This window comes from Epinephelus fuscoguttatus, linkage group LG9 (assembly GCF_011397635.1).
Source record: "Epinephelus fuscoguttatus linkage group LG9, E.fuscoguttatus.final_Chr_v1".
NCBI classification, from domain to species: Eukaryota; Metazoa; Chordata; class Actinopteri; order Perciformes; family Serranidae; genus Epinephelus; species Epinephelus fuscoguttatus.
The window spans coordinates 28,291,603-28,318,749 of record NC_064760.1 but is presented as its reverse complement, the minus strand read 5'-3'; the positions used below and the strand labels follow the sequence as shown (position 1 = coordinate 28,318,749).

The following is a 27,147-nucleotide window of genomic DNA, read 5'->3' as shown; positions in this document are numbered from 1 at the left end:
GGCAGCTTTACCTATCCCCAGCCAGACGAGAGCAGAGGAATGAAGAATTGACAAATGGCCCGAAAACGGTGAAGGCAGTTCATTCAGGTAGTCCAGCCATCAGTCTGTCTCTGCTTGCAGCAGGTAGTTGAGCCTATAAAGCATGGAGTTATAGGTGTTAAAGAGGCGAGCAGCAGGTCAGAGAAAGAAGCAGGGGATAATTGAGTACTTCAGTAAATCCATGCCTCCATCAACCACGGTAATAGCTCAGAGCATTGCATATACCTGTAGCCGCAGATCCACCACCGTACAAATGGGCCGCGGCAGCTTGAGCGACATGTGGCACACATGGGCTGTCTCAGCAATATTCTCCAAGACAATACAACGAGACCCATCTGGTGATGTATCGCCGAGATTGCTTTTGGAATCTAATCGCAGCTGATGAACGAGGTGACTACAGAATATGTCATCTGTTGATGACCTGCAATCCCCAGTGAAGACGCTGGCGAGTCATTAGTTCAGGTAGATGCCATCTATGAATCATTTTTGATAAATCATTGTCAAGGGCGCATTCATACACCTCCTAATGGACAGTGACAGCACAATGTTGGGGTGGGGGGGGGGTGGCTGCGGCTCCAGGCTGTGCCCCGGCCTTCTTTGATCCTGTTAGGCTTTAGATCAATTAAACCAATAGCCGCATCATATTGCTCCCAGACTGTCTCGTCTGTTTCCTCTCTTGATTGGTCTAATGACTTGATGGAGGTTTCCGTCTCTCTGTCTGTCTTTCCATTTCCCTGCTACCTCGACTCCACTGCCTTAATCTCTGAGGCTTTTTCTTCAGCTCCTTTTCCCTGTTCCTCATAGCAGTTCCTTTCTTTTTTTCCAGTACCCACCCTCCCCCATGTCTCTCTTTCGTCTTCTCACCATGTCTCCCTCTCTCTGCCTCAGTCTTTCTCTCTCTGGCACCAGTGTAAAGCATCCATTATAGAGTGATGCATGGGTGTCTGTGTGAGTGGGAGAGAGGGACTTGGCACTCCTCCTGCCCCACCTGCAGAGGAAGCACTGACAGCTGAACACTGGGGGCTCATCGCTCCCCCTCCTCCTCCGCCCATCTCCACATCTCTACTGACCTCCCTCCTCCTCTCACACCTTCTCCATCTCCCTTTCTCTCTCACCCTCCCTTTATTCCCTGTTGTTCCACACATATTGGCCCAATTTCTGCCACCGCTCACTAGTTTCCCTTTCGCTATTTTCACATTTCATTATGTCTCTCCATCTTTTCTTTTGCACTGTCAGTTCTCTCTTTTTGTCTTCTTCGCTGCACATTGTTATTTGTTTCTTTTTTTACCCGTAAGTGTTTATTCATTAGGCGCTCGGCAATAGGCGACACGGCTGCCTAGATGTGTTGTTAAATAAACTGTTGTTCCCCTGTTTGTCTGCCAGATGAACATCTATGGTGTAATTAGCTCAACTTTGGCCTTTAGTGATGACCACAAGCACTCTGTGTTTGCTTGTTGTTGCTGACAGCTCACCTCTGCGGCCAGCTAGGTCAGTCGTTCAGTTTCCGTACATCTGTTTATCCCTGCTGAGAGAAGAGCGCTCAATGCCTCTGCATGATCAACATACTGATGCTGTGGAGCTGCTATAAAGCCAAGCCGCACCGTCTCATTCTTCATCAGTTCCATGGGTTTGCATAACATGTGATTTATATACATTCTCTGCAGCGGGAAAGGGAACATTATCGGGTGTTTCCGGTGATGTTTTCTGAAACTTGTGAATTATTTTTGAAATAGGAAATGCATGACTTTGTGCTCACTTAATTCTGGTATAACCGCTTCATCTGCACAGAGAGGGAAAATACTTACTGCATGATTATAGGCATCCAGGAATATATCATTCTGTTTACACAGAGCCTGCTTGCTACAGTCTGTGCTTACAGACAGAGTGATTTGGAAGGAAAATTGTTTTTTCAATGTGTGATAAGAAGTGTCGCATAGGAAAAACATCAGTCCAATTACTTTGCTGTTGGACTAAGCTGGTGTGATTCGCCTATAACAATGTGATATAGAGAACAGTCTTCATGTATGCCATCTGGATCCCTATCACTGACTTAATGTGCTCTAAGTGCACACTTTAGCTGTCCACTGTGTGTGTGAGAGTAGGAGCATGTGCATGTGCAGTCACAGGCTGTAGCCTGCCTACCAAGACGTTCAATTCTGGGCAGTGCAAATGCATTAGCCTTAGCTGTGAAATTTGCATAGTCTGAGCACAATGAAATCCCCAATGAGAGGAACTTCGGCAAACATGCTGACGAGCAGAAACCTCTACTATAAAGGGCCAACATTGTGCAACCTGACAAAAAGACTAAATCTTTAGCTCTCAGGCCCGCGAGGCTGTAATAGATTTTTAGCTTAGAGAGGTAACATACACTATAGATCCTTTTCAGTGGTAAAAGAGAGTGACTTGCCAAATGGAATGCAACTGTCAGAGAACAATATTGCAGATGTGCTATTTCACAACTTGAAGACAATTTCCTTCTTCTGGATTGGAAATTGTGTGTCAACTTACAGTGTTGATATTTGCTTTATACCTGGACGGAGAGGCTACATGTCCAGACTGAGGACATAAATGCAGTTTGACACTTTGGAAATAGCATCTGCATGTTACAAATGAAGTATTATCCCAGGTGCAAGGGTTTCTGCATGCTTTTAACAAACTAGCTTGCACAACACATCATCCAACGGCGTGTGACAGCGAATCATTCACACCTTTTTCAAAGTAGCTAAATCGAAGGTGGGGGGAGAAGCTGTCTGACACAGAGAGGCGTTGCATTATAAGCAGGAAAAATAATGAACCTATGCAGCTCTGGGGTTACTGCTGGAGATCTGTGTGCTGTTTTTCCTAGTTAGATAGAAATCTCACCATCTCCTGCGCACAAAGAAATGTCCCTCAGCTGTTACTGCATTAACCATATTAGCCCTCAGTGGCTGACCTGGTGCAACTGCTTGACAGGAAAAAAAAGCCTTCAAGGGCACCTTAAAGCCCTTGTGTGTAGGATTTGAACATATCTGATGTTGGTGACTGCAGAATCCGATCTGGGGACACGAAAGCCGCGGCAGCCTCTCAGAGCACTGAGGTCATGTATCCGTATTTTCCCTGTGAATGTTGGTGTTTTGATGATCTGATGTGGGTTCTTTCTACAGTAAAAAAAAATCTCTCTAGCAAAAATTGTATTTCTTGCAGCAAGGAGAGGGCTTTGAGACGACATTTAGATCTTGGAAGCTAAAACAGGTTTATTTTTTGGGTCCATCATCTCTTAGGAAGTTTCCTGAAAAGTAATTTGGTACTAATTACAGGGACGTTAGAGAATGCAGTTTTAGTGTGTTTTGTTAGCTGAGTTTTTAAGAGACTGTTTATTTACAAAGTAATGCCAAAGAACTTCTCTGTTTTAATAATTAACGTGCAACAATTTTATTTTTCATCCCCAATTGTTGCCAGGGAGTGGGCCTTTATTTTATAGGACAGATAGCATAAAAGAGGGGTTAGAGAGGTAGGAGAAATGGACTTAAACCCAAGCAGCTTAAATGGGATGCATGCTCTACCAGGGGTCAGATACACGACAATGTTTACGCACAAAATCCATACATATGCCTTTCCCCGTACATTAACTGGTATTTACAGAAGAACAGAAGAATGTGCGCCAGGCGTGCACACGGTTTTAGCTGAGATAGCTGTGAACGATATGATAAAGATGAGATTAAATCTAAGCTAATAGACAGATGACAGTGTTTTAAAGTTGTTTGCCATTTTCACTTATTGTGTTACTATTTTTGCAGGCTACACATCACTCTATTAATGTCATTTAGAGGTGCATTTATAAATTAATTTTAAATATCTATGAGTCATTAATTTCATCATTTATATTTACATTCCGGTTAGTGATCGTTTCATTTAATTGTTGTAAAGCACTTTGTGAAGTCGGTTTCAGCACGAGCGCCCTATGACTAATTTAGCGACGTCTAATAATGTTGATAATTGAGATTTTACTGCAATAATGATTTGCAGAAGCATGATGCATTAGTGCGGACGCTACAAAAGCCACAGCTGTGTGTAATGATCACTGCGCTGGCACTGTTAAATAATCACCTTGAGATTTATAACACATAATCATACACACTGCCTTATTAATCTAACTGAAACAATGAGTATGCTTTTTTTTTTTTTAACAGTTTTAGTCGTGAATCTACACAAAGTTTTATGCATCTGGCCCCTGGTGAGTTACCAGGCTGCCAACAATTGTCTCATTTGTCAACAAACAAAAACATATACCATCAAAATACATTTTTAAGATGCTGTAATCACATAATACATCTACACCACAGGTTTTAATGTTTCAAACCTTTCAGGCAGGTTTCATCAAGATGCTTTGGTCCCATAGGGTTTCAGTGGAGACAGAATAATGGTAGGCATAAGTATACAGCATTCAAGCAACGAGAAAAACAGTGTTGCCCACAAAATTGATTATTCAGCCCGAAGGCTTTTATTGTGAAGCAGCTGCAGGAAGTGCTGAGGAAGTATTTGCTGACAAAGCGCAGCAATGAAGTGGATCAGAAACCAGTGAGGCTCCTATCTGTTAGATGAAAGGTAAGAATAGGAATGTAGGAGTAAAACAAAACTCCCAGTGCGACTCCAGCGATATCCATGAGCTAACAAATGCAGATTAAAGCAAACACTAAAAAGAAAGCTTTTCCTCAAAGCCGCCCGTGATGAGCAGTTTGGTATTCAACACAGTGGCAGACGTAGCTGTGTGAAAAAATTAACAAAGGAAGAAATTGCAGTGTACTCGAAACTCTTGCCTATTTTCATACCTAGGCGCACCTGGCTAATTGCTGCAAAATGTAAGTGTAGATTTCAGAATCGGAAGCTCTGACGCAGTCCCACGTTCAGAGCAGCCCTTCATTTAAAGCATGCAGCAGCTTCGACAGCTAAAGTGACTGCTCAACAAAGGCAAAGAGAATACCTGCAAAGTAAATGTTAATGCATGTCTCATTTGAAGGTGACCTGGGCCCCTGTCAGACAGTCGCTCCTCTGACAGACTCGACATTAAACTAAAACAAATGCTGCTTTTTGCTAGCCAAACTTAATGCTGTATCAAGTTTTTTCTTCTATCAGATAAAAAATAGGCATCGCTCCTGAAACATTTCTCCTTGTTTAAGTGAAGGCTGTTTGGAGAGCGCGCATCCTCCGCAGTATTTCAGATGTTGACATACCCATATGGCATGCCACTAATCTTGATCGATGCCCACCACTGCGAACACTACTCACACTGTGGAGGATAATGAAATGTAGCAATGCAACATTTCACAAAAATCATCACAGTGATCTGTTTATTATCCATTATGAAAGGCATCATGGCTTCTGCCGCTTTCCTCTCGGAAAAACAATGCAAAGGAGTGTTTACTTTCCAAACACAGAGCAGCGCAGAGTGCTCATAAAAATGTCTGCACTTGCCCATTGTGCTATTCTTAGGGTTCCCCTTAGAGCCACTATCTAATTGGAGTCTTGGTTGTCCTATCGGTGAAGCTTTCCTCCGCACAGACTATTTTTTATGAGGCCTGTGAGTGACTGAGATTCCCTGTCTGGGTGTCTGTGGCTGTTCTCAGGCATGTCCCGGGACTTCTGCTCATCGGTGAGGGCTTCATTAGCCGGGGATGGGAGGTGGCAGCAGAGAGAGAACAGCTGTTTAGCTAACCACTTGCATTGTTAGCCAGCCTTCTCCGTATGCCTAACTGCCTAAATCCGTCCCCTAGCTGCTAATAGAATGCTCATTAGGAGAGGGGAGGCAGACTCGATGGGAAACAGCGTCACTGTGCTACAGCCCTACCAGCTTCCACTACTCCTCCTCTCCCTCTGGTCTCCATTAAAGCGCTGTATGGGATAAACCTTCCCTCTGTGGATCAACTACCTTAAGTATCCAGCCTACCTTGACCTCTCACCTTAAACTCCTGGGAAAGACAGGGGGTGTGTGGGTACCTGAGTTCTCCTTTGAGACAGCCACCAGCCTCTGTGATACCAAAACATGCCCGTCACTTGCAGAGATACCGAAAGATACAAGATTACAAAGTCCCAGAGGACAGACAGATGATACCTTCTGCTTCAACCCCTGAAGAGAGAAGGGGTTAGTTTGGAGTGTGGGTTTTCTTTTTTCTTTTTTTTTTTGCGAATTTCCCCCAAGTGGCACGGTGTTAAATTATTCAAAGACTGTAGATTGTGCTGCCGTAATTTGTCAGTAACCCAAAAGCACCAGTCTATTTCTCTGTGTCAAAACTGATAAAGCTGGCGAGGAGGAGAGAAAGCTGCGACATCAGAGATGGCACTGTGAATATCTGATGGTGTTCATGGGAACAGCTACAGATCAGAGCCAAAAACACTGCAACCCCTGTCACGGCCAAAACACATCCCTGGCTGAAAAAGGGTGGCCCATGTTTGATTAAAATTCAAACAGGAAAACATGTTACCATGGAAGTACTTCATCGAATTAACACAGGGCAGCCGCTGACATTCCCCATGCAGAAACGCAGGCAAGCGAGGTGCACGGCGACACGGTGGGAGACAATGTGTGGTAGGACTGATATGCTCCAAGCTATTTACGGTAAATGACAGCAACTGTAGATTCTGCTGGCATGTGGAAATGTACTCAGGGGAATAGTGTACACAGAATACGTAATACTCTCACCGGTGAATAATAATACTGCCTTGTTGGCCAAATATAAGAGACCTTGATAATGTAACAATCCTCCCTTTTGGCTGTGTGTTGATAAATACTTTTTTAAAGATAAGAATATTAAATCTTGTGAATAAAGGTCAGGAAACATAATGAGGAACTTTCTGAGATTCCACACAGTTAATCGACCATTGTGGGCAGTGCTGAAAATCAGCAAGCAGGAATGTCTTCTGTCAAATTGGATTTTTTATATAACTTATTTGCATCAATGTGATGATGTGCCTTAACTTGTCAGGTATGATTCTGCTACCTTTTCCAAAAACAGACATTCCTGTCCAGCTATTTTGCTTCTTAACAGTTTCTTAAATGATTTTGTCACTGCAGTACATCACAATGAATATCAATATGACTGTATATAATTACATCAAGCCTTAATACTGGATTTTATCCATGCTGGCCACTCAAATGAGATTTCACTTGAATAAAAAAATACAGCGTATCAATAAAAATGCATTGAAATAAAACGATTACATTTTTAAATCAAGTTATTTAAAGGGACAGTTCAGCCCAAAATCAAAAATACATATTTCTCATCTTATCTGTATTGCCATTTATCAATTTAGATTGTTTTTGGTCTGAGTTGCCGAGTATTGGAGACATCAGGGTGGAAATGGCTGTCTTCTCTCAAATGTTATTGAACTAGATGGCACTCGGCTTGTGGTGCCCAAAGCACCACAGTATGCATTTATAAAAACTCAACAGCAATGTCTCTTTCCAGAAATCATGACCTGGTTACTGAAGATAATCCACAGACCTTATTGTGAGCAGTTTCATGTAGGAACTATTTTCTTTCTGCACCACGCAGAGGGAAGCATGCATCTACTGCTAGCTCACCTAGCACCAATGAGCTCGCTAACGTTATAGCGGAGCCGAGGAGGATGCCATTAATGTTTACATCCTGTGCTGTCAGCATGAGCTTCTTGTCCTTGAGTAGATGCAGTCAGGTGCCATCTAGTTCCATTATGTTAGAGAAAAGCCGATATCTCCAACACTCAGCAACTCACACTAAAGCAATTCAGATTGATAAACAGCTCTACAGGTAAGAGGAAGAATATGTACTTTTTGATTTCTCCTTACATCAGTTTGCTCAGTTTTCATGGAGATGGCTCTGTTGACATGCGAGTTTGGTAGCTGTGAACATATTAGCACTTTAAAGACTTAGACTTAGACCCCATAATTTGAATAAAGGCCTTGAAAAAGGTAGTAAACAAACCTCGAGTTGGGATTATTTTGTCAGAGTACTTTTTCCGAAGTCAAGAATGAACTTTGATGCTTATAGATTAAATGATATCCTTAACTAAAATTTACCAGTCAGCATTAACCAGTGTAGTTGTGTATTAACCATCATTAACATTTCAGGTATTTTTCCCCCTGACTCCTGCTGTTCACCAATAAGAGGGTGAGAGAGACGCAGATAGCACAGTCAGAGAGATTTAAAGACATCGAGGGAGGGGGGAGTCTTACATTAAGGCCAGCAAATCAACATTATACCACCACAGCTGACTGTACATTACTTAGTTTGCTTTTATCCATTTTTAAAATTCATTTAGGAGAGATTTAAAACAAAGATTTGCCACTCATTAAACAGCCTTGTACATTTAAAGCTGAAACAAAATGTGCACACATCTCTATCGTAGATCTTTGTTATATGAAAATTATCAAGCCACAACAGGCTTTTTTCCACAGCAGTCATCCTAACAAAAGCACAGGTGTTGCTAAATAACATTAACGATGACTCTGTTCTATTTAAGAGTCCCATTAAGTCATGACATCGAGCCAACATGCACAATGCAAGGGCCCTGAAACTGAAGCAGCTAAATGGAATTCAGTCGCCATTTATTTTTGTATTTACACTTGTTTTTCCTCCTGTTTATGTCAGAGTCTCCTCTATTAAAAAAAGCCTGTTGCAAAAAATTGTCAAAACAAGTACAGACTATTTCTGTTCTATGTGCTGCATATAACTGAAAAGAAAGAATATAATCATAGCAATCAGACGATGAAAATGTAAAAGTTATGTAAATTAATAAAATTCATGTAAAAAAAGAAGCAATGTTTGACCTTTAACGCCTAAAGTGAGTTGCTGCTGTTTGATGTATAGATACATATTTCCCACACACTGAGGAGCTAATCTGTGTGTTACAGACCAGACCTATGTGTCATTTCTCGGTGCGGTGATGCAGGCTGACAATGACACATTCTATAGTAATGGCAATAGGCTTACCGATGCCACTCTGAATGTGTGCTGGAAAAGAATGTCTGTGGGTGAGATATGTGTCAAGGTTGTGACGTTAGTTGCTGTTGAATATGTGTTAGCTTGACATTGAGAAAGTGGAGCGTGCCAGCATGCAGCCTAACTGATAGACGAGCGCACACACACACGCGCGCGTCCGTACGCGCACATAACTCATCTCCACAGCCTCACATCAATACTGCACAAACATGTACGTTCTTGCACAAACACTGCTGCATACACTGTGAACACACACACACACACACACACACACAGGGCTCTGGCTATGGCAGGTCCAGGCCCGTGGGATTGAGTGCCGTTAAAGGTTGGCCCGCGTAAATATTCCCCCCACATGCTCTGCTCACTTCGGCTCAGCACCGCACACAGGCAAACATATACACACACACAGACACACAGAGTCCATGTGTACATGTAAGTCCACATACTCTCCCACTCCAGGGGATTTCATGTGGCTACAGCTGTGTGCCTACTGGCACTGGCAGCAAGAGACACAACAGAGAGGAGAGAATATAGGGGGAGATATGGAAACGGACAGATTGCAGTGAAAGGCATGTTACCATGGAAAAGAGGACAAAAACATGAGAAAGGAACTTGTGCACTCTCTCACACTACTGTTACATTTTTTTCTTCTTCTCTCTTTTCTCTCCTCCGCTGCCTACAGCCTGGTATGAATGTAAAAGACTGATAATCTGAAGTGTGACCGCTGAGGCAGAAAGGCAACTATTGAATGCCTTTCTTACCTCAGTGAGGCAGTCGCACAGCTCCACACGCAGCACAGAAAGTTCACCAGAATGCGGACGTGTGTGTGCGTGTGTGAACGCTACACCAAAAACGTAAGCAAACAGAGTGACGCTAGCTAGCATGGGCAGTATGCTCACATACAGATACACAAATAAATAGTGAATGAGGCTGCCGGGGCGGGGACGCACTGCTCCTCACCACGCTCAGCTCACAGCTCTCTGCCCTCGTGCCGGGACCTCGTCCTGTCACTCTTCGTTTTACTCCCTGCACCAGCACTCTTCTATAAGCAGCCAACACAATTTTGGGTATTGAGGTGGTGAAGAAACTGTCCACCACTACCCATTTGGCCTTTTCAGAGCTTGACAGAAAGGACCGGAGGTAAAAATACACTGCATTCTGTCCTGCCAAAATTGAAGCCGGCTGGAGTGCTGCTGTGAAAAGGGAATGTATATAGTCCTTGTTATTAGGCCGGCTGGGCCGAAATGAGCTTGACACGGCGCCAGACATTGAGATGTTTTCTGTCACTCCGTTTTTTTGTTTCATCTGAAATTCAATATGATGCATTAGGGTCCCAAATGGAGTCTGTGCAATAGATATTAATTACTTGTCCATTACGGTTTGTGACACTATCAATCTGTTATCAGCTGGCTACCCCAATGACTGAAATTAACTGTCACTTCTCAATATCAGCCAAGTCATCACTGTGCTTTATTGCCTTCATTACAATATTCATTTCTTAAATGGTATCCTCATGAGATCGGGCAGTAACCAAGACGGTGCCAAACGTTAATGCAAAATATAGATGTCACGGCATGTTTATCTGCACATAGTTGGTAAATAACAAAGTAAATGTCAATGTGGGTATCAAACGCCTTACATGGAAACAAGAATGTGCTGTGGACTTGTGGAAATAATGGGAAGGCAGCCATATCATGAGCTCCTGGGGTCCATGTATATTTGATAGGGCCTGCCAGATGTGGCCTTGGATATGTGGATGTGTATCAGCAAGCAATCTCTCTCACTGAGCTCGCAGAAATTAGATTTCATCTCAGACCCCAAATCTAATACACAGGCTTATATTTACTCACAGTTGCAGAGCATCATAAGCCAATATGACCCTATAGAGGGGCGGCAGAGCTGCTCAAAATACACTTAAATGAAAATGCTTTGAGCAAACTGTTCCGAAAGCTATCGGAGCTTCTTAGCAATGGACCAGCTCAGAATAGCTGTTTCTCCACTGCATGGGCTTAAACGGTTATAAAGAATAAAACTGCCAAAAGCCCTTTGACAAATAGAATAACATTTTAGGTTCTCTCATTGTCTTAGATCCAATAGAAATGAAGTTGTTGTAGAATAGGTCTGACAAATCTACTCCAGGAGGAAAATAGTTGTCTTCAACCGCGGTGATATATGTGTGGTATATATTTCAGAGCCATATATAGAAGCATTGTGGTGTTAAGAGATTTAATTCAACCAAATCACACTCTGAAATCATTTCAGAGCCTTTGTGTTGAGCTGCAGAACGGCGTATATCGGAGATGAAATGGTTGCATGAGTCACCCAATGCATTGAGATGCCTGTGTCTTCCTCACAATGAATGCAAAGTCACAGTTAGCATGCGGAATGCCATTTTCTTATGCAGAGAGCCTTTGCCTGCCTTGAATACTCTCCAGGGACAATAGCACCCACTGAGGAATTTTGAGAGTCTTCTCGCTTTTTTCTTTTTTCATCCTCTTCTTTCCCCTCCTCTCTTATCCTTCCATGACCTCCCCTTTTTTCCTCCCTCCCCTCCCCGTCTGTGGCACAATGAGAATAGATGTCGACAGCTTAGTTCATCCATATGTCTGTCTGTTTGTCTTGCTAAGATGTATTTTCTAGTTTGTAGCACAGATAAATGTGAAGTCAGCACGCTTTTGTTCAGAGGAGGCAGAAATGAAAGATCCGAAAGCTGATGAACACTCCGGTCAACACATTTTTAATCTCTATTACTAAAGTCAACATCTCAGCAACTCAGTGTATTTCCTAATCAAAATAAAAACATTTGAATGGATTGATCTGGATTAGTTTCGCAGCAGATCGATGCTCAGTGGCCGAATGCTGAGTTCAGATAGGCTGCACAAATAGCTCTTAATTGTTGGGATTTCCAGTTGACTTGATTTGTTGGGGGAGATTTTCACGGAGCCGCTGCTGCCAGTGGACATACAGTAGGACATGTCATAACCCAATTGTCTCACCGTCCACTTACAGTAAGTGGCTACGGTGGCTAAAGAGTCTGCCACTGTAATTGACTCAATGGGAGTTTACAGTATAAGGCAGGAAAGGCAGACATAGTGCTCTCCAGGGATGGGCTGTTGTGACAGTGCTGCTATCTCTCCACTGTGTTTCTCTCAGCACACAGTATACAGGCCACACACACAAGCAGAAGCACACACACACACACACTCAATAAATGCACAAACACAGCAGCCCTCCTCTGAGCAGGTAATTCCACAGTCAGGTGCTGGGATCACATTCGGAGCGTTCCCAGCCCGGGCCCAGGGTTTCGCTCTCAATCTTTAATGTGCGCACCAAGAATGAGGGCGAGGCGAGGGCGACGCATATCCATCCTATTTTTGTCCGCTGTTTGCATGGTGTGCCGCCTTGAATTAGACCGTGCTTGTGTGGCTTCTGGCTGCAGGGCTACTGGCACAATGGGCAGAGCGGGGAACAGTGGTGTCAGACGCTGTGAGAGAGGAACACACAGAGTGACATAGGCACAGCTAGAAGAATATGTTTACACTGCTGGAGCCCGTGCCCAGCCTTGGCACATTCATGCCTCGCACAATAGTTAATCAGCTCGGACGCCGCTGCTGGTGTGACCACTGACCCTAAAAGGCATCGGTAACAGGGGGACTCTCTCTAATAGGAAGAGCACTATAATTTGGAGTAGGGCGCAGGAATTACAGCGCATCCAGGGGAGTATTTTTTTCTAATGTCTCCTCTGGTTCTGCTTCATTAATGGGGGTTTAGATTAAAAGAGTTGCTGATGTTCTTGGTCAGAGAAAAAAGGTTGCTGCCTACTAGGTGCTCTGTGTGTGGCGCCTAATGAGCTTCCTGAATTATATAAGCGTGTGCATGTGTGTCTGTGCAGGTGTGTTTCTGCGTGCATGTGTGCACATTGGCAACATTAATGTGGGTGGTATACATATACTACATGTTGCCTGTAGGTATTTTCTGCATAGCTGGAGAAGGATTGGACTTCCCTGGAGACACAGTTGATATTTAGAGGATGCACATTTTATTTAGAGGAGGAAAAGCATGCACATTGTTTGCCTTTGTATGTGAGCTACAATCAGATGTAATCAGGGACATATCCTCTTATGAACCACGCTCAAAGGCTTGTAAGCTAGTGATCTGCTGTATTGGAAGACTGTGAAAAGGGCCAGAGTAAGCAGTAAGCTTCCACCCACCTCCTGCTTTTGGCCAGGATGTGCGTATCCATCTCAGTTTCACCTCCCGTACCCCTACAGCTCGCAGCTAATTTGTTTCTGCAAGACTTAGGCACTTAGACCAAGGTCTCTCTCTCTCTCTCTCTCTCTCTCTCTCTCTCTCTCTCTCTCTCTCTCTCTCTCTCTCACTCGCTCTCTCTCTCTCTCCCTCTCCCTCTGTCACTCTTTCTTTCCTTCTTTGCTCTGAATCCCTCTGATTCCCCCCAGGGGGGTGTACACCCCTTGCGATAATTTGTCTGTCACAAATGCAACTGCGCCCTCTCCGTGGCTTTGCTTGGCCCAAAAATGAGTTTCAGCCATCCCCATCTGGCTGTCACAGGCAAGATGTCGCCAAGAATAGAAGCTTCCCATCCTTCCACATTTCATGGCTGAATTGTCATATTTGTGTATGACTTATAACTTTGACCCTCCCATGCTAGACATATTTTACATCTGATTTGTACTTATGGAGCTTTGCTTCCTTGGAGCGAGCGCGCTCTTTGTCTCTGGCTGTCACTGCTTGCTGCATATATAAAAATGAACCAAGCTTTGGGGCTGCTATACAATGCAGATGGGGTGTAAAACATGGTGCATATATTTAGAAACAACAGGAGTCAGATGTTTGCACTGTTACTACACGGCAGCCACTTGCACAATTCTCCTATGAAAACCAGTTTCTCTGGGAGCTAAAGGCACTTATCATTTCCTCTCAGCACACTGATCTGAAATCTATTTGTGGACGCAGTAGGAGAAGAGAGAGGAAATCAGAAAACATCTTTAACAACTTGTCCCATCTAATGAGATTAGCAGAGCCGCTTACACAGTCATGACATGGAGATACACACAGATAACCCTGTAATAACTCATTATTCTTCCCATTTCCACATCGACGCCTAGTCAAGGCTCGCTGACGGTGCGTGTTGTTGTTGTGCGCACACAGCTATCAGGCCAATCTAGGCACTGCAGCAGTGTGGAGTGAGCTCGGTGAATACCGCTTCGAATGCCACAGCACAAAGAGAGCTAGCAGTAGAAGGACACGGAGATAGCATTCTCTGCCTTTCAGAGGCTGCAGCATTAGTGACACATGCATGAGTGCAAATGGAAAAATTCACCGTGCAGGCTCTCTGTGTCTCTTGGTTTGGCAGGAAGGCTGTGAGAGGAGAGGAGGACAGAAATCGTTTCATTGTGTATGCGCGCATGCATGTGTAGTCATGAGAATGCACAGATAACATCCCCCGAAAATACAGGAAACAGCTGAATAATAAATGTGTTAAAGGCCATTTCTTGCCGTGGTTTAAACGCATTATATGATCAGTAATGACAGATTATTGTTAAGTGATCTCCTTCCTTTGTATAAACTTTCTTATCTTGGACAAGTTTTCCTTGATAACAATGTCTCTTTTCACAGATTTTGCATGAATTGTGTGTCTTTTGTAATAAACTGAACATACTGTATGGCTTTGTCAGTCATTAGATGTCAGCTAAAGAAAAGAGAGCCTACTTGCGCCCTGTGATTGTCCATCAAACTCATTTCAACGGCAACTACAGCAAAGTACTTAAAAGCTGCCCTGATGTTCAATTAAGTGTCATAACAGGTTTTTTAGCCAGGAGTAAGTGAGTGGGCTTATGCCTATTTATGCTTCTGCTTCTGTCTGTGGGCACTGTAACTGGATCACATAGGATTTTCAAATAAATAGCAGCATTATCTTACTAAGAGTGCCAGATCCAATTTGCACTTTTGGACAATACAACACAGAGGCACCAAAAAGTTCAGACAATCACAGAGAAGTATTTGAAATTTCAATTTAATCTGCTTACAGCCAACGACAACATGCGCTAATCTGAAATGTCCCGACGTGGTAAACCCCCCGCGCCCACGCAAGTTTCTAGGCTGAATTAAATTCTGAGAATTAGTCGACAGATACTGTTCGACTCAGGTGTGCTGTGCATGCCTGTGATTAGCAGCCAGATTGATGAGTTGGAGGGGGAGCGGTAGCCCTGTTGTGCTGGTGCGTGCAGACGGAGGGAGGCCAGCGTGCGCGTGATGATGAGGCCTGGAGTGTGTGGTATTGACCAGTGGATGTCACGTCGTGATTAGTAGGAGATATCACACTCGCCGGGCTCAGATGCACATCGATCCTGGAACCTGGGTACAGCCTGTCAATGGGGTCATTTTTATCCTCCCCTCCTCTGTTTTTGCCTCCTGCTATTTCCTCTCCTCCCCTACACTCGTACTGTCATCTCTCCTTTCCTTTTTCTCTCCTCTCACATCCCATCCTTTTTTTGTCTTGTTTCCCCTCTCTTCTGTCTCTCCTCTGTTCTGCTTTCCCATTCCCACCCTCCTCCCTCCATCCACCCCCATGGATCAAACTCTTTATCTGGCCTAAGCCACAGCCTGCAGGCAAGCAGGCAGTCTCTACAGAGGCTGGAGCAGAAGACCAACAGCTTCAAACAACATTATATAGGGCTGGCATGAAGCATGTCTCACACTGATGGATGAAAACACTGGCCCCTCAGACACTGTCTCTATATGGACATGATGAAACACAAGCAGGGCAGTCCTACTTCTGTTTCAAAGCCCCACGCTCTTCACTTGAATGTTGCTACAACACCTCCCGGGATGTTAGACAGACTTAAGTTTTGTAGGAATTCGGCAACGGTTCACTTTTGTGTTCTGATCCGTGCAAAACAAAACATTTTCTGGGAGGAGGAAGCGTCTTCTTTGGCAGCTATCCTGCTGGATCATCTGTTATGAAATCAGTCCAGAGTAATCTGGTTTAGAGGAAACATGTGAAGCCAGGTAACAAGAATAGTTGCAGCCACAAAAGAGCAAGGAAATAAATCACGCATGCAGTGATTCATAAGTAGTAAGTCCTATTTGGGCCGTTTTGTGTCATGTTTCATTTTTAATGTTTAAGCAAACAAGTGCGGCAAATAGCAGGCTTGCTTGGATTAACACTCACGCACACATACACACACACACACACACACACACACACACACACTGCCTGGATGCTTCTGTGCTTTAGTTTACAGTATATCCCTGTAGCCTGAGGGAATCCAGGAAGTCTATTCAATGACACTACTGTCTCAGAAAGCAGCGCGTTGCCCTTTTCCTGATTCCATCAGCTCAGCTGTTCGTTTTGAAGGCGACAAGTTCCCGATGATGGGCGGAAATTTTAATGGAACAGAAAAACAATGTAGGTGTTGTTTCAAGGCTGCCAGACCAATGTGAAATTATCCATGGACTAATGCATGATCAGACCAGAGGCACTTGTGTTTAAGTGGATGCAGCCTGTGGTACTGTAGGCTGTAGCCATGGAGACAGCAGCTTTAACCCTGTGTTATGAGACTGCAAGTGGCCAAGGATGTACAATTAGGCAAATTTTATAAGTAGTCCTCTCCCAGCTGGCTGTAAATATTTCAGGTGAGATTAAAGCGCTTCATATATCTTTATAATTTAAAAAACAATAACACTGTGAGTTCCTGAAAGGAGTTAAGAAAGGGTAGGGGGGGGGAAATACAGCACGGAGAAAGAGAAAGAAAAGAAGAGCCTGAGTGGAAATGCAGCAACAGAGGCAGAGCAACATTTATTGAGTGTGTCCAACTGAGTGGTAGCCTAGTTTGACTGTAGACGGAGAGAAGTGTTTGCAACAGAGGGAGCTCTGCATAGTCCACGGGTCTGTGGAGATTTGCTTACTGTGAAGTGATGGTGGAGGTAAGATGGCTCAGAGGATTCAGGCTCTGCTGAACGCGGGCTTATGTCTAATAATCAGCAGGGAGGGACTCAGCATGGTCCCTGAGAAAAAGAGACAGGAAGATGGGGAGAGATGGAAAAACAGAGCAGAGGAGAGATTGAAAGGCGAGGAAAAGGCATGTGCAAGATCTAGTGAAGGAGCTGTGGGAGAAGGGTAAAACGGAGTGAGAGAAAGACACATCCCTGTGGCCACGTTATTCCTCTCTCACGATGGCTTTTATGTGTCTGAGAAGAATTTTGATAAGATTTTTGCTGCTTTACATATTTTCTCCCCTATTAGTTCTTAAAGTCATGAGGAATGTTGTTAAGAAAATGAATCACTGACCTATAAAATGAGACTTGGCAATCCAAACTTTCAAGGTCATCTGATAGACGTCTTTGTGAAGCTGAGGACATCGTTGAGGTTGTAGTGGTTTGGCAGAATGCATTTTACAGTCGCATTCATCTCAGGGCCAGATTGATAAAACTCACCACTGATGCTCCAGTGATTTTTGCCAGCTGTTCCAGATTACAAAGTACAGTCATTTATGGCGCTTACTGGCATCATCACCAACAGAACATCCTTGTCCATTAACACGGACTGAACACTCACACATGCCCATAGTTGCCACGTAATACATTAGCAGTGATCCAAAGCACAGCCACGTCACGTTACTCTCCCTCTCTCCAGCGATGTGGCATCGGCTCATTAATATGAGCATGCCATCCATATTGATGTTGTCAAAACATGGCCTGAAACTTGTGTGTGTTTGTTTGAGCCCGTGGGTGTGTTTGTGTGGATTGTGGCTCTCGAACCTATGCAGTGGTCGTCACCCCCAAGGTCAAGCTTGTTTTTTTTTTTCCCCCATCAGCGGTGAATTATCTCCACAAGCAACCCAGCCAATCCTGGGCCTGAACCGCATGCCCATTTAACGGGTGTCTAGCGAGGGGGCAGCGCGGTCGAGGTCGGCAAACCGCAGCGCAGAGGCGGCTGCAGAGCGACGCGACAGCATTTTAGCAGGGACCCAATGAGTGATTACCTCGGAGCTCCAGTCATAATTCAGCGTGACCTCAATCTGCCAGCAACACTGTGGTTTGATGGATCTGCTCACAGTTTGGGTGTCGGGTCCGCATGTCAAACACAGGCAGATAATGATAGGGCTATCTGTTGCTTTTACAGAGTAAAACATGCAAGATATGAATGTGACACACATGTTGATGGAGTTGCATCATGCTTCCCGCTTAATTTTTCGAGATGCAGGGTGAGGAGTTGTTTTCTGCGCAGATGTCAAAGTAGATACTGGAGACAAAACGATGTCACAAATGCTTAACCCCTATCACGATGATGCCTGTCGTCTGTTGGCCTATTCATCATCTCTGTCTTATCAATCAAAGTCAGCATAAATACACATGCACGCACACACATGTACACCTCCCAGTGTGGATAATTAGTGGATTCCCTCAGTGGGTGATAGAGACTGTGCTCTTCTCTCCTCTCTCTCTGACCTTCCCCATGTGGGCTTCCTACCACAGTGGGGCTCATCACACACGGCTCTAATGCATATTTATCGGTCCGGTGACAGCTCATGTGCGCTGGATTTATACGTTTCTCGACAAACAATAGTAAAGCCTCAGTCACTCTTCCTCCCTTTCATCAACCAAAGCTGGAGATAAATCTAGTAATGTCAACCTGGCTGCAGCCTCCTCAGTGGTTGGCCATCTGTAGCTTCAGACACACACAGGACCTCGTTGCATTCAAGCCGCTCTCCTCAATTACGGCAAACGGATTTGATATACGTATGTCTGTCAAAATCGCCTTGGCAATCACAGGAGCTGCTCTGCTGGCAAACGTTTTCCTACAGCAACTTTCTGATCAAAGACGTTCAGAAAGTGGCTGTGGCATGGCTGTCGGCATTGGGATTCAGGACAGACTCCCTGCACCATGACTGGCTCTGTTTGCACAGCGCAATCTGAGTTGAGATGTGAAGAGAGGCAATACCACTAAAGAGCGAGGGGAGGGGAAGGGAGGGGAGGAGAGGAGGAGAGGGGAGGGATGGCAGGATTAAGCCCCAGCCCCCCTCTCTGCCTCCGAGCGGCCATCTTTCATCTTGCGGCTGCCCCTCTTAATGCTTTCAAGTGGGTGAAACCCTCGACATCTGCTTCCGCTCCCTGGGACACGGCGCGGGCCGCTGTCCTGCAGAGATGCACAACCACAGGACGGCTCCAAGGGCAGTGTCCTGGCGAGGCCGCAGAAAGCTGATAGACTCATCCCCCTAGAATGAAGCAGAAGCAGAGAAACAAACACTGAGGTTAAATCAAAAAAACGTATATTCAGACATGGTGAAATCTTTGCTGCCAGCAGCCACATTCAGATCCAAAATCACTGTTCAAATATACAAATTGTGGCTTATACTAGTAAACACACTCACCACAGAAACATTTCACAGTTCACTCACCCAGACACATTAATTCTACTTACTACTTGCGAACAAATAAATGTAAATAGCTCTGTAAATAAACACTTCATCTTCGCCAAGAAGAAATAAGCCCCCCGCCGCCTCTGATTAAGACTACCAAAGTGATATATCTGGCACTTAAGTCTGCTGTTTACCTCATAAACACAAAGACTTCAACACAGCCACCCACACTGACGCTGAAACTGAGTCTGCGTGCCTGTATATATCTCTACTCGTCTTTGTGGCTTCAATGTGGAATCATATAATGGCTTTTTTTTATGCGTGCCATTTCTGGAGGGTTTCATCCACTGTGGCTTTCAATATTATGAGTTCAGCTGTATTCCATGACTCCGGCAGTGAAACTGCCATGGACAATAAAGCAGTGTGGTGAAGTGGTGGGAGCCACGTCTCTGATTTTCTCTGAGATTGGTAAAACAGCTCTAGTGATTTCGAAAATCGTATCAGGAGGACAGATGAGTGGTGCTGTCAAGACGGAGCCTGCGAGGCATCAGCGACGATGTGAGGGAGGCCTACCCGAGACAGAGAGGATGTCATGTCACCTTCACTCTCCTGTCTGTAAGGAGACTTTTTTCAAAGGGGACGCAATTCAATTATTCTCGAGGAAATGATGTTTGTTATTTGGGATCTGTTCCTTGTGGTGAAAAGTCATTGTAGATTTTCTTTCATACCGCACTGCAACTAAAATGTAATTTAATTTGTGAGAGCTCCCCACGAGACTGTAGATTTATTCGCCTTCGTCTCTGAACCCCCTCCACCCCCGTTAAAGCCCACCCACGCACAGACACCAAACTTCTAAGTGGATTCACATAATAGATGGTCTGTTGACTCTTGGTGCAACATGTGTCTATTTCTGTGCATTAGAGGCAGAAGACCGTGGTGTTCTGTTCAGCTTCTTTCATTGTGTGCCACCGTGTTGCATTGTATTGCCGGGTGAATGTGTGCTGCTCCATTCCTTGTGCAAACGTAGGGAGTAGGAGTCTGGTTTTATTTATAGCAATCCACCCACAAACTGTAGAATTTAGTGATCTTTCAGGTAAAAAGATGACTTTTAACTTGCGCAAGGCATAACTGATGCAGAGGTACTGTGTGTGTGTAATGACTGCAAAGAGGAGCATCAGTGTCTATAATTGCAGTGTTTGAGGTTCATCCAATTCAAGCTACCTTGAAAAGTACATTAATGGGGAAATGGCGTGTGTGCACGGTTCATATATTCAAGAACACTTAAATCTGACTGCATTTCATACAAGTAAAGGAATTAATTTTTTGGTTCTATGATATAGTCAGTTCTCTATTTGCAACAAAACCTATCGAGCCATAGTGGCAGCATCTGCTCCTGACCAACGTACAGAGATTATTATCGAGAATATATAGAGATGGATGGAGGAAGAGAGGATGACAGACAGAGGGCTGATTCCCTCCTCTGTCTGCGAGCTGTCTGAGACCAGGCCATCTGCACATTCATTATCACAGCCATGATTCCATTATTGTTCAGTGTGGCAACAAGGACTCGTTCTGTCTGGCCTTTGTTATGCTTAAAAACTGTGTAGCTGACAGCCCCCTTTTGATCATGGCAGCAGCAAAATTAACAACTATCATGTGGTATGGCACATAACTGAGTTATCCTCACTAACAGTGACCCGCTAAACATCATCCTGTCTCTTCTTCCTGTGTCCTTGTCCAGGTCTGTTCCACAGAGCCATCATTCAGAGCGGGTCAGCCCTCTCCAGCTGGGCGGTGAACTACCAGCCGGTTAAGTATACACGTCTCCTGGCGGAGAAGGTGGGCTGTAACGTCCTGGACACTTTAGACATGGTGGACTGTCTGAGGAAGAAGAGCTCCAGGGAGCTGGTGGAGCAGGACATACAACCAGCGAGGTACCACGTGGCCTTTGGACCTGTAATCGATGGGGATGTTATCCCCGATGACCCCGAGATCCTCATGGAGCAGGGCGAGTTTCTCAACTACGACATCATGCTGGGGGTCAACCAGGGCGAGGGGCTGCGGTTCGTGGAGAACGTGGTGGATTCGGAAGACGGCGTGTCCGGAAACGACTTTGACTTCTCTGTGTCAGACTTTGTGGACAGTCTGTACGGGTACCCGGAGGGCAAGGACACATTGAGGGAGACCATTAAGTTCATGTACACAGACTGGGCAGACAGGGACAATCCAGAGACCAGGCGCAAGACACTGGTGGCTCTGTTCACAGACCACCAGTGGGTGGAGCCATCGGTGGTGACGGCTGATCTCCACGCTCGCTACGGCTCACCCACCTACTTCTACGCCTTCTACCACCACTGCCAGAGCCTGATGAAGCCAGCCTGGTCAGACGCCGCCCACGGGGACGAGGTGCCCTATGTTTTTGGAATTCCTATGATTGGCCCCACTGACCTTTTCCCCTGTAACTTCTCAAAGAACGATGTCATGCTCAGCGCTGTGGTCATGACCTACTGGACCAACTTTGCCAAGACTGGGTGAGTAGAATGACTGTATCCAACTTTTCATCACTTCTCTTGATCAGGAATGGGTATTGTTGGATTTTATTGGTACTGATATTTCCAAGAATCCATTGCATGTTAAAAAACAGCCAATCAGATCAGTCAGTGATGTCCAGTCAGTGAGGAGTCTCTAACGCAGCTGTCAATCACTGCTGGTGAATTGTGGACAAACTGTCAAACTAGGTTATGCTGATCAAATACGAACCAAGATTCTGTGACGTGCATTGTTTATTTCTCACCTTAAGTGTTTTCAGAAACATACTTTAGTGTACTGTTTAGCTGTAAAATGAGAATGTTTGTGACCCAGCCGCCATGTTGGATACACTCAAGCTGAAAACTCAGCATTGCCCCCCTGGCCGGAACAATTTTCTCATTTAACAGCTAAACGGTACACTAAAATATGTTTCTGAAAATATTTGAGGCGAGACATTAGCAATGCAGTGACAAAATCTGAATTTTTTTTTTGATTAGCACTGCCTTGTCTGACAGCCTGGCTGCAGTTCAAGAGCTGTCATTACGTAATTGACAGCTCTGAATGGTAGTTTCCTTTCAGCCGCGATTGATTTTAGCGAATGCCATTAGAGGCGCTACAAGGAGGAGAACACACAATATCTGTCTCATGTACTACTGTGTGGATGCAGTGACAGTTTCAGCAACTATGACAAAAAGTTACTCTCACAGAAGTTACCAACTGTCGCCTTAAACTGGCAGTAGCACTTTCTAAAGTTAATAATTGTGTAGTTGTTTCACCTGACCTGAGGTTGACTGGCTATGTTTGTCTGGGCATTGAAGCCAGTTGCTAATTCAGGCCGGGAGGAGTGAACTGGCTGCAGTGATGGCGGAGCAGCAGGCACTTTGGTCAGAAGGTCTTGCGCTGTAAATATATGGCGTTTCATCCCATGGGGTCAGCGATGTTGACCTTGTTACACAACAGCTGTTATACAGGTGGTGTTAGCTGTGTTTTCTGTCTCTTTGCTACAGTTAGCCTACTCTTAAAATGCCCAGTTTGAGCATTTTCACCTGTGTGTTTCACAGTCATCAGGCTGTAAGCACAACTACTATGTAGACGCACAACACTTCATCATTAGCAGACATGCCAGGAACAAGTATTTGAATATATTGAATGTTAAACAAATTAACGAATGCCTGAGCTGTTAATAGGAGTGCTGACTTCTGCAGGATCGTTTCAGTATCATGATTCCGACCAATCGGGAACCCATCAGTACCAATTAAACCAGTATCCATCTCTTATCCCAGTTTAGATTACACAGCTGTTTGGTTTTTATTGTGAGTTTAAAAATAGCAGCAACAAAACACCCATATTACTTGTTTGTCTTTTAAATGACTTTTAACAACAGTACTTGCAAATTAGTAAAACCAGTGATCACACAATCACACACTCTTTAAAAATAGAAAGTCACAGTAAGAAATTCTATCTCAGCCCCTATTAAAAGGACTTCAGAGCTACAGAAAAGAAGCTGCAGGGAAAAAGGAAGCTCGACAATGGATAGTATAGGACAGAAAAGGCATTTTTCAACACAGACATTTTTTTCCGAGGTGTTTTTTGCCCAGACTTCTTGGGTTCTAGTCTGAAAACCTGAGACATATTGAATCTGAGGAAGATTAAATGTTCCTCCAGAATGTGTGCTGTGCTATTTGTGCTTGGCTGCCTGTTTGGGTTGAGAGTGTGTGCATGGCTGCCTGCCTTTCTGTATACTTTCTGTGTGCTTGTGTGTGTGTGTTTGGCTGGAAATACTATCTATGCTCTATTACACCGAGGCCCAAAAGACACAGAGACTTATCAGGGAGACATATCAAACTCTTGCCCTCGGTGGTATCGATTCCCTCAGCGTGGACCCAGTCGATCACTCGTGCCCCGGGTGAGTCCCACTCCCCGCAATGCTCAATTTCACCCCCGCCCATCAGAGAGCCTGGCCATTTTGTATGACTACTAGTAATCATTTCTAACAACTGAAATTTAATTTGACAGTCCTGCTAGCAGAGAGGTATTGATCCCATCCTGAATGGGACGCAGTCTGAAATCTTGTTCTGTTTTTTATCTGTCTCTATATCATCTGCTGTCCAATCAGGTGGCATTTACATCCAGTCATCTGGCTGATAGGCTGCGCCCCGTGCCGCCGGCTCTGCTAGATCCTTGAGCTGCTAATGGCAGACTAGTGCAGATGGACTGATGTCGGCTCCTCAAGGAAAGCACTGAGGTCCATCAGTGATGCTCGGACTAAACAGCTGTCTCCCCTGCCTGGCAGCCATCTTGCGTCAACACATACAAGGCTGCAATTTGTAGATACAGATGGAATTTTACTTACTTGTCCTTTCAAGAATATTATCTGCTGTTAAAAGAAGAGCGAGCGTGTTTAATTTTAATGAGAAAAGTTTGAGGCCTCCAGGTAACAATGCACGGTGCTTATGTACTGAATCACTCTGAGCCCGGATCCTGCAATGTCAGTGAAATTAATTGTAATGGATGATGACAGCCTGCCCATCTTACCCACATCCACTCAGATTCAACACAATGCCACGGGCAGGAAGTCTGCCCTAACCCTGACCTGGCCTTCACCCTGGCAAGCAGCAGAAGCTGAAAAACAAATTGCACTTTTACTCCTGACCCCATGTCAGTTTTGTAGATTTCCGCGCCACTGATTGATTGAGGAGCAGAGCGGTGGGAGGATAAACTGGTTCTGGATCCGTGCTCGCCATGTTACGGGTAGTATAGTGTGTCGCCTTGGCGTAACTCCAGACTGGGGGATTACATGCAGACCACAATTAGGCACTCAGATGGTAAAGAGCCTCGGATTAGATGCCAGGATAATAGAAAACTCAGCATGCTGATCCAAAGGGTAATTTTACCCCAGCCCAAGTGAAGGACTCTACCATCAACACCTCAGGGGGGGGGTCGAGGGTGTGAGATATTTCTCATAGATTCTGAAGTTCATCCTCCTCATTTAGACCACACTAGGGGATATAGATCTCTCCTCCAACACCACCCAACCCAATCTGGCTCTAGAGGGCATCCTTTTAATTAAGACACAGTTGAATTCCCTTTGCCTTCGCTGCTCGTCCAACAACCATCTTCCCTATATCTGCAAAGCAGCTCCCACTCCCCTTCCAGATGTTCCTAATGAACTGACCCAGATTGCACTTCCTGCCCTCTCTCTAAATCGGCTGTAGAAACATGTGTGACACGATGTTGAGACACTTGTGCTGCATGTCAACAGTGTGTATCATAGCAGCGTTCCCCCCAAAGCTCTTCCTGTCCCTGGCTCTCATGTGTCATCTTTACAGGGCAAATCCCTGCCCATGCGCTTTTTTTTTTTTTTTTTTTTTCCTCCATCAGTGTCAGTGAAGCATAAAAGCATACAGAGAGTGCACGCTGTCAAATCTTCTTAGTGTGGTTGTGCGCATGTGTGTGAGTGCGATTGTGAGAGTGTGTGTGTTTACACTATGAGGCTGTTCTTTCCTGAGAGTTAGGGACGTTTCAGAAGCCGGGGATTTACTCAGCTCAGAGTTATTTTTCTGGCTGCAACATTTGTTTTACTATTGACAGGCAAAAATGGCCTGCGCTTTATTGCCACGAAAAACTTCTCCGTCTGAACAGTTTCTCCCAAAACTTTTGCAACAAGTCCACAAACTGTGACATCCACACCTTCTTGAACACAAATGCAAGCACAGCAACGCGGCCGTGCACGAAAAAACACTGGCGGAACACTTCAGAAAAGACAGGATGATGAAAAGCCTGAGAAAAGATCAATCATTATATATCATTAGTGCTATAAATACATTGGTCCATCTTCCCACCACTTGTTTTTTTTCCTGCTGGCTGGTGCTCATTTCCCCTGTTCTGTGTGTGAGCTGTGCCACATGCTGCGCCGGGCCTTGCTAGGCAGTTAAAGAGCAGAGCGCTGTCATGTGTTGAATATCTTTCCTCATTCTCCTCCATCCCACTCTCTCTCATTAATCTATACAAAAAAAAGAAAGTCTACTCGTGTTTTACGTTCACAACAGGAGCTAAAATATGCAGTATTGATTGCTTTGTCTTTAGTGACATCGGCTGCCGACCAAACAAATGTAGATAGAAGTAACTACAGTGTGTCTGTAGTGCAGTTAAACAGCCAGCGCTTTGATTTACAGCCCTGCTGGTTGATTTTTTTTGTTTCCCTCCTGCTTGTCAATCGAACAACCCTTCTCTGTAGGGTTAACAACGTGTATTCATCAACTGTTTCTCCTGACCTCATTCACACACTCCTTCAGCCTCTTCTGTATTTTTTTTTTTACCCCAGCTGTCTAGTAGTTACATCACTCATCCCTGATCCCCCTTCCTTGTCCTTTCTCTGGATTATCCCCCCGTTCCCTTCAGTTTCCTTCGTTAAGGCCAGCTCAACCTGTACCAGGAGCCTGTGAATGCTCGGCATTGTGGAACAGCACAGCCACCTAGCTACTCCATTAAATAGGCACTCACTTGATAGGAGATTTGTAGCCAATATCCTGATTTGCATTAGAGAAGGTAAGGAAGTGGTGTGGCTTGTTAAGGAGCCTGGATGCCATTGATCGGTGTCCATGCTGTGTGCTGAATGTAATGAGAGCAGAGCAGCGGGGTAGGAGGAGAAAAGGAAGCAGATCTGCATGTGTACATTCATATGTAAGTGGTTGTCAAATTTAAGTGGTAAGGCGTACTAAAATTGTGTTAAGATATATTGCACTTTAGAAGAGAGAGGTAGAAAGGTGCTAATTGGTTAAAAGAGGGAGAGAGAGTGAAGGGAAGGTGCTGGGGGAGGTGTTTTGTTTGCTGCCACTCATCTAATCAAACAAATCAATAGCATCCATAATAAGGAGTGGCCTGAGAGCTGTGTCCTCCAACACTTCTGCACGCCCCAAAGTCACAGCGCCTTGCCCTGCATCACTTAGCCTGCTGAACCGGAGGCTGCCATTAAATATGAACCACGCATCACTCAGCCCTCTGCCCCAGCATGCAACCACATGAAGGGTAAAAGAGCACAGCCTGATAATTTGCCCGCTCAGTGCTGAAGTTGCCCCCTACACCGAGCCGAGACAAAGTCTACAAAGAGACTTAGATTGAGCGTATTTATTAAAAATTTACACAGAATGCAGCGAGAGGTGTTGGGAACCTTCTGCTGGAGTTCAAAAATTACAATTAGCTGCTTACTTTGTGTTACCTGGTAAGTAGATAAACAACTGCAG

At 44.7% G+C, this 27,147-nt stretch overlaps 1 protein-coding gene across 2 annotated transcripts in view; it reads left to right on the top strand.

Annotated features, from left to right (window-relative positions):
- The window catches only part of nlgn3a (neuroligin 3a), a 152,133-nt gene that overhangs the window by 109,605 nt on the left and 15,381 nt on the right, over nt 1-27,147 (top strand). For both annotated transcript variants that reach the window (XM_049586098.1, XM_049586097.1), the window contains one exon: nt 21,117-21,906. In XM_049586098.1, coding sequence (XP_049442055.1) covers nt 21,117-21,906 — 790 coding nt within the window. The remainder of the gene's footprint in view (nt 1-21,116; nt 21,907-27,147) is intronic.